We start from the raw sequence: 6,969 nt of genomic DNA on the forward strand, positions 1-6,969 counted from the left end.
GGGCGGGGCCTCCGAGCCACCCCACGGTCCCCAGGGGGCGCTGCGGGTCCGCGTCCGCGTGAGGAAAGCCCCAGCTGCTCCTGCAGTGCGGGGCGCAGATGCGGGTGGCGGCGTGCTGCCGCGGAACCGGGCGATAGTGACCCTTTCTTGAGCCCTCCGGGCCGGGGCCGCCGGGGAAGAAGCGGCCCCCGCCCGCCCCCACGCGACTCCGAGAGGCAGCGCCAAGGCTGTTGAGGGTGGAGGTCTTCTCGGGGAGTGCGCCGCACGGGGGTCCCCGGTGCCCGCTGGCCGGCCCCGGCCGGGAGGGCTGGTGGGGGGCGCGGGCGGCACGGAGCGGCGGAGGGGGTGCCGGGGCGTGCCGGGCCGCCAGGGAGGCGCGGGGGCGGGCACGCCGGGAGGGCGGGGGCCGAGCTTATAAAGGCCCGCGGGCGGGCTGAGGGAGGAGGGAGCCGCCGCGCCGCGTCCTGCTCTGCTCGGCTTCCGCGAGCCGCCGAGAGCCGTGCGTGCGCTGCGCTCCGCTGCGGGGCAGAGCTAACACCGGAGCGAGCGCGGGCCCCAGCCGTCGGCACCGGCGGGGCGCGGCGGGCCCCGGCCCTAGGAGGAGGACCAGGAGGGCGCGGAGGCGCTCGTGTCCCCACCGACCAGCCGGGGTCCTGGCCACTGCGCGCGGCACGTGCGGCGACCCGCCCTGTGCGCCATGCGCCGGCCGTGGCTCCCCAGCGCCGCCCTTTAGCGCCGCGGCGGCCGAGCGACCCCGGGCCGACCCCGCGGGCCCCTCGGGTATGGAGCCGCACGTGCTCGGCGCCGTCCTCTACTGGCTGCTGCTGCCCTTCGCGCTCCTGGCCGGTGAGTGGGGGCGTGCGCTGCGGGCTCTGGTCTGGGACGGGGTCTGCGTCCCCGCTCCCGGTTTCCGGCCCGGCCGCCCAGCGAGGCTGGCGGGGCGAGGACCGTGCGCGGGCGGGCGGGCGCGGAGATTCCCCGGGACGCGCGCGGCCCTGGGCGCCCGCATTCCAGAAGCATGAGAGCGCCGGGGAGGCCGGGGGCCCGTCCCAGCGCCAGGCTGGGAGGGCGGCGGCGGCGGGGTGGCGGGCACATGGCACCCGGGCGCCCACAGGGGCGGGCGACGAGCGACCCCCGGAGAGGGCGGCTCGTGCCTACGCCCTGGGCGCTGAGAGTAGGGGCACGAGGGTAGGGGAATGTCGGCCCCTATGGGAGGGGCTGGGGTGTCGGTGAGGGGGGCACGAATCTCTTTTTCTCTTTCGTGTTTAAAAAAAAAAAAAACACCTCAAATTTGCATCACGACTTCCTGACCAATCTGGGAGAAGGCGGGCTTCCTGCCTGGAGCTGTTTAATCTGGAGCCTCGGGAGGCTCTAACGTCGTTGTGCCCTGGGCTCGGCCCCCCTCACTCTTCCCCTTCCCGTCCCCACCCCACAGGCGGACTAGGGCAGGCCCATGCTCTGGAAAACACAGTTGGGGTTCCTCCCTGCCGCCCTGGTGTCCTGGCTTACTCCGCTGGGCTCTAGTGCTGCGAGAGGGGCCGGGCAGGCTGTGCCCTGGGCTGGGGGAGGGAATGCCCCGCGGAAGGCTCTGGTCTTGGTATCAGAGCTGAGGGTCCGCAACCCTGGCGTGAGTGTCCTCTGCTTGCCGTGTCGTCGGTGCCCCTTCCGGAAAGCTCGTGGTTGTGGTTCCCGTTGCTCCGTGGCCCCTCCCCTCTGCACCCCTCCTGGCTTCCCTGTGCCCAGGGCAGGGTGCCCGAGACTCATTTCACCCTTCACACGCCAGCCCTTGGCCCTCAGCTCCCTCCGCTGGGGCTGTCTCTACTGGGTGTGAGCTGGAAAGCGGTCTGATTAAATTAATTCGCGGAAACATGGAATGGTTTGCAATGTGAGTCTGCCTGTTGGGTGAAAATTTGTCAGACCATGGTGGGTGTTGGTGTTTTTATGCTGAAAGCCTTTCCAGAGCCTCTGAAATCACTCCAGGTGGAATCTGCCAACTTCTGTTATAGGTAGGAGCGGGCTCCAGTGGGCTAGGAATGTGGGACCCAGAGCAGCCTGCACTCGGTTCCCAGGCTGTGTTTTGATTTGTAGCAGAGGACGGTGGTGAGACTTGGGAACATTTTCAGGACAGGAATCAATGCAAACCATTGAGGTCAGGGAGGACGGTCTGAGTCAGCCTTGTACGGACAGGTTAGTCTGGGATGTGCTCCGGCGAGCGCAGGGTTTGCCGGCCTTTCTCCTCGTGCCTCTGGAGAGCAGACGTTAACAGGCTAGCAGAACAGACGCAGCTGGGCGTCAGGCTCAGAAGCTGGTAAGCTTCTCAACGGGGCAGGTCGGCCTCGGACGGCCCCGCGGCACACCTGCAGCCTCCTTAGGCTGTGAAGCCAGGCGGGGAGTTGGGTAGGCCTGTGCGGGTGGGCGCTCGCCCGGGAGGGCGCGCCTCCCCACATGGTGCAGTCTTCTCCTTCGGGGTCGGCGCACTTTTTCTGTGATGGGCTGGAGAGTAAATACTTTCACATCATGAGCTCTTCTGGTATTTTTTCCAACTATTAAAAGATGTGAACACCACTCCTAGCTTGTGAGCTGTAGCAGAACAAGTGGTGGAGCCAGGCTCAGGCCCGGGGCCAGAGTTTGTTGACCCCGAGAATTAATCTGTGTTCTTTGGGCTGTTGCCTGTAACCCAAGTGGGTGATTTGGGGGGCGGGTAGGTCTCTCTGTCTCTGGAGGCAGAGGTGGCGCTAGCTCAGGGTTCCCACCTGGGCCCTATTGGAGTCACCTGAGAGCTTTTCACATCCTGATGAATAATTCTTTGTGCACTTGGCTCAGCTTTCCTGCAAATCTAAAACTGTCCCCAAAAAGAAGCCTGTTAATTAAAACCCTGATACCCTGGCCGTGCCCCTCATGGATTCTGTGTCTGGGTGGGGGGCTTGGCCGTTCATATTTTTTCTTGAGCTTTGTGGGAGGGTGACGTAGAGCTGGCCAAGAGCCCTGCACAGTGACACCTGAGAGGCTGGAGGCCGGCTCTCGGGTCGGGGCGTGGGCAGTTCCCGAGGGACCTTGCTGTGCTGCTGCCTTCTGAGCGCCCCTCACTCTGTGACGAGCTGTGGTAGAGCTGGTTAGTTCTGCAGTGTTTCCCAGTGAGTGGTCGGTGCTGGATGAGGCCGTCAGAGGGTATGGGTCAGACCCGTGCCTGTGCTGGCTCAGGCAGCGGCCGCAGTGAGGGTTTGGGTCATCCTGGGGCGCCCCTTGCCCCCCCAGATCCCACCTCCACCTCGTCACAGAAGAGACTCCCCAGCTCCCCGCCCCGCCCCCCCCCCCCCCGGGAAGGGTGACGGCCTTCGACGTCTCACCTGTGGTCCCTGCAGCCCTGGGGGTCAGGACCCAGAGCTGGAAGGTTCTAGAGAGGCGTCAGGACAGAACACTTCGTGATTCCCGTGGAACGGGGCCCCGCCCCACGATTCTTGCCGTAAGGGGCCTCCCAAAAGCAACACTGTAGCCCAGAGGCAGGTGGTTGGCAGGCAGTGACTATCACTGACAGGGAAACACGTGCAGGGCAGTGACATGGCTCCTGCTTGCGGGATGGATGGGGCTCCGCCTCGTGGACACGCCCACTGCACGCACGCGTCGTCACCTGCGCCAGCCTGAGTGTCACTGCCGTGTCGCCGTTTAGAATGGGGACACTTCCTCCTTTTCATCGTGTTTTCACCACAACCGTCTTAACACCCCTGTGAGGCTGGCAGGAAGGCAGTGAGAAGACGGAGGCCAGGGACAGCGGGGCCCTGTTAGAAACACAGGCCTGAGAGTTCCCTCCCAGCCCCCTGGTGGTGACACCCCGCTAGGCTCTCAGGCTGGCAGTGAGCCTGGGGCTGTCCCTTTTCGAAGCCCCCAGAGCTGAGGGTAGGTCTCGCTTTCATCTGCCACCTTGGGGGGGAGACTAGGCCTCCTGCAGCCCCTCCGAGGACTGAATAAGTCGCAGGACTCAGGTGCCTGGTTGACGAGACCCGAGACCTCAGTGTGCGTGATCAGGGAAGGGGCTGGGGTCGGCCCAGGGACCGAGGATGGGTCGTCTGTGGTCATCTTGCAGGTGGCCATCCCACCAGCAGTCAGGCCCAGCGGGAGGGGTCCTGCGGGGCAGTGTTGATTGTGGTGGGGGGACGGCAAGCGTCTCAGATCCTGTCCCCGGGGCTGCTTCCTGGGCGGTGTCTCTCCCTCCGACGCTTTCGGTGCTCAAAGATGGAGAGGGAAAGGGGCCCATCTGCTCTGAGCGCAGCTACAGGGGACTGCCTTCTGTGGCAGGGCCCCTACAGGGGTCGAGGGTATCCCCTGCCCCGCCTCCGCCCCACCAGCACAGTCTTTAGGGCCCAGTGTGAGCCGCCTCCTACAGGAAGCCACTCTGGACCACCCTGGTCTTCAGGAATCCCCTGTTCCTTAGAATTCAGTGAAGCCTTGGTCTTTTCTTTGTTATCTGTTTTAGAAATATGTAGACTTTTTAAATTTAGATTCTTCTCTTTGTAGACTTTTTCCCTCTGGTTACCAAAACAATTTCATTCCTCCTTGTAATGCCGACTCCAGGAGTTACAGAAGTGGGTCAGGAGGCCGCTGCGTCTGCTGTGCAGCAGCTGGAGCCTGAGGCTGTCTTCAGGGAGGTCGATGCTGTGCCTGTGAGCTCTGCCCCACTTCTGACCTTTGAACCCCTCTGAGTTAAGCCTGTTTTCTGGATGAGGAACCTGGGGCTTGGGAGACTAGAACGCAGGCGAGAAACGATGGATCTGGGGGTGAAATCTTTTCCTTCTCAGGGCAGGTGAGTCCCACACCTGCTGGCGGGGGTGGGAGAACCTGGGGTGGGAGGTCTCAGGGAGGAGAGGGGGAGGCTGGCCTTGCTGGAGGGGCTTGTGGGTGGCACCAGCGTCTGTCCTGCTCTGAACCTGCCAGGCCCTCACCCCTCTGTCTGGGCCTCAGTTTCCTCGCCTGTAAACGAGACGATAAAAGCTTGATAAGCTTGAAGGCCTATCCCAGGTTTCTGATCTCTTGGTCCCTGGACGGGGCAGGGCGGGACAGTCCTGGGGGGCCGAGTGGAAGAGCTGCCCGCCGGCCCCAGGCCGTTTCCAGGCGGTGAGGCGTGGTGTCCAGAGCCACCGTGCGTGACACCCGCCTGCTCAGATTCCTGTGCTCACGTGGGACCTTTCCCCAAGTTCATTCAAGCGTTCTCTCATCCAGGTCTCGTGGGACGGTGCTCTGGGCAGGCGCCCAGGTTCTGGTTCAGGGCCAGTGGCAGTGGGCAGGGGAGGGGCTGGGCCCATCGTCCTCTCTAATGGAGGCCGAGGTTTCCTCGGCTGTAAAGCGAGGTGTGGGTCCCCTGCAGCTCCCGGCGCCTTGGTCCTCTAAGTGCCTTTGCCGTGTTTATTCACGCTGTGCTGAGCCCAGATGGGAAAGAAACACAGTGCAGCCAGTGACGCCATACAGAACAAGGTCCAGGTTGGGCGGGGCTGGGGGGAGGTGGGCACCCAGCAAGAGCGGTCTGCTGGAGGGAGAGAAGTTGTCAGCCAGGCCGGGGAGGGGGCAGGATGGTAGATCCAAGGCTCCAGACCAGTGCCGCCCCCCAGGGTCGGACCATCTGTGGAAGGAGGCGAACAGGTGGCCTGGTAGCTGGGGGGCTCCCATCCCCTAGTGGTGGCCAGTCGGAGGGTTAGGTTGGGGTGGAGAGGGCAGGGCAGTGCCAAGTGGACAGTCGGACCAGAGGGACCTGAGGCTTGACCCCCCTCCACCCCGTCCGCATTTTGATTCTTTAATTTAGCGTTAATTACACAAGTAACGTAGGAATCCTTGTCATAAAACAGTGAAGTTTTGGGTCAGATGAGATTAAGTTCCTTCTTTAACCCTTTCTTCCCGTCCTCAGAAGGAAGGCCCCGGTCAGTGGCTGGGGCCCAAGGTTGCTGTGTCCCCACCTGTGAGGTTAGGTGGCTGCGGGTCTTTGGGGCCACGCAGCGCCCCCGCCCACCCCGACACGTGTGAGAGTGTTTCTTGGGGTGGCCCGGGGTCAGCAGCCTCTGCCCTGGAGAGGAGCCCGCAAGGCTGGGTCCTGGCGCTGCGGGCAGCCCTGCAGAAGCCGCCGAGTGCAGTGGGCATTGCCCGGCCCAGCCCAGCCGCCCGGTGCCGCCAGGGCACCCTCAGGCCGACGTGCACGGCCCGCGCTTCCCTGCGCCGTCTCGGGCCTTTGCCGAGTGGGGCGGGTCAATTTTTCTGGGGTGTTTTAATAACATAATTATAGGGAGTATTTTTAGTTGCCTGTAACGGCCGACTGTTTACCAGGCTCCGACCTGCGCGCTGTTTTTCTCCGTGAGTATATATAGCCGGGCCTCTTCTCCTTCCCCGGGGTCAGGCTAAAGAGGGACCGTGGCCACCTCAGCTGCCTCCTGTGGTTTCCTTTGCCAGCGAACGGGCGGCTGAACCGGGCCCAGCGGCTTCCGCAGAGCGGGAGGGGGCTGGGGGCTGCTGTCCTTGAGAGCAGGTGGGGGGCCGGCGTGGGCGGGGCCTCCGTCCGGGGCTCCTAACCTCGGACCGCGTGGTGGGACGTGTCCCATGCAGGGAGCTGAGGCGGGAGGGACGCGCCTCTCGGGCCGCGTCCAGGCCCGGCTGCGACCCCGGCGGTGCCCAGGTGTGCTGGCCAGGCCCGCCCCCCCAGCTGTCCTCGCCTCCCCTGCCCTTCAGTGGCCTCCCGTGGATCCTCTGGGGAAAACAAAAGAACAGAACTGCTATGTGCACAGATTCCTTGGGCCTGCAGGAGCGGCCAAAGGCCCGTGATCGTGGCCCGGACTGTGGCTGGGTCTGGACGGGCAAAGCAGGAGCGGACGCAGCCTGGCTCCCGGACAGCGGCCTCAGCGGCCTCAGGCCTGGGCCTCGGTCTCTCTCACCTCCTGGAACTGCCAGGGCCTGTGACCTGTGACCTCCTAGCCACACCCCAGCCTCCCCTCG

At 64.3% G+C, this 6,969-nt stretch overlaps 1 protein-coding gene across 7 annotated transcripts in view; it reads left to right on the forward strand.

Moving 5' to 3' along the window:
• The first annotated feature begins 467 nt into the window (after positions 1-467).
• Positions 468-6,969, forward strand: part of PIEZO1 (piezo type mechanosensitive ion channel component 1 (Er blood group)) — a 57,097-nt gene continuing 50,595 nt past the window's right edge. For all 7 annotated transcript variants that reach the window (XM_024124870.3, XM_024124871.3, XM_024124874.3 and 4 more), the window contains exon 1: positions 468-846. In XM_024124870.3, coding sequence (XP_023980638.1) covers positions 783-846 — 64 coding nt within the window. In that variant the 5' untranslated portion in view covers positions 468-782. The remainder of the gene's footprint in view (positions 847-6,969) is intronic.

This window comes from Physeter macrocephalus, chromosome 17 (genome assembly GCF_002837175.3).
Source record: "Physeter macrocephalus isolate SW-GA chromosome 17, ASM283717v5, whole genome shotgun sequence".
NCBI classification, from domain to species: Eukaryota; Metazoa; Chordata; class Mammalia; order Artiodactyla; family Physeteridae; genus Physeter; species Physeter macrocephalus.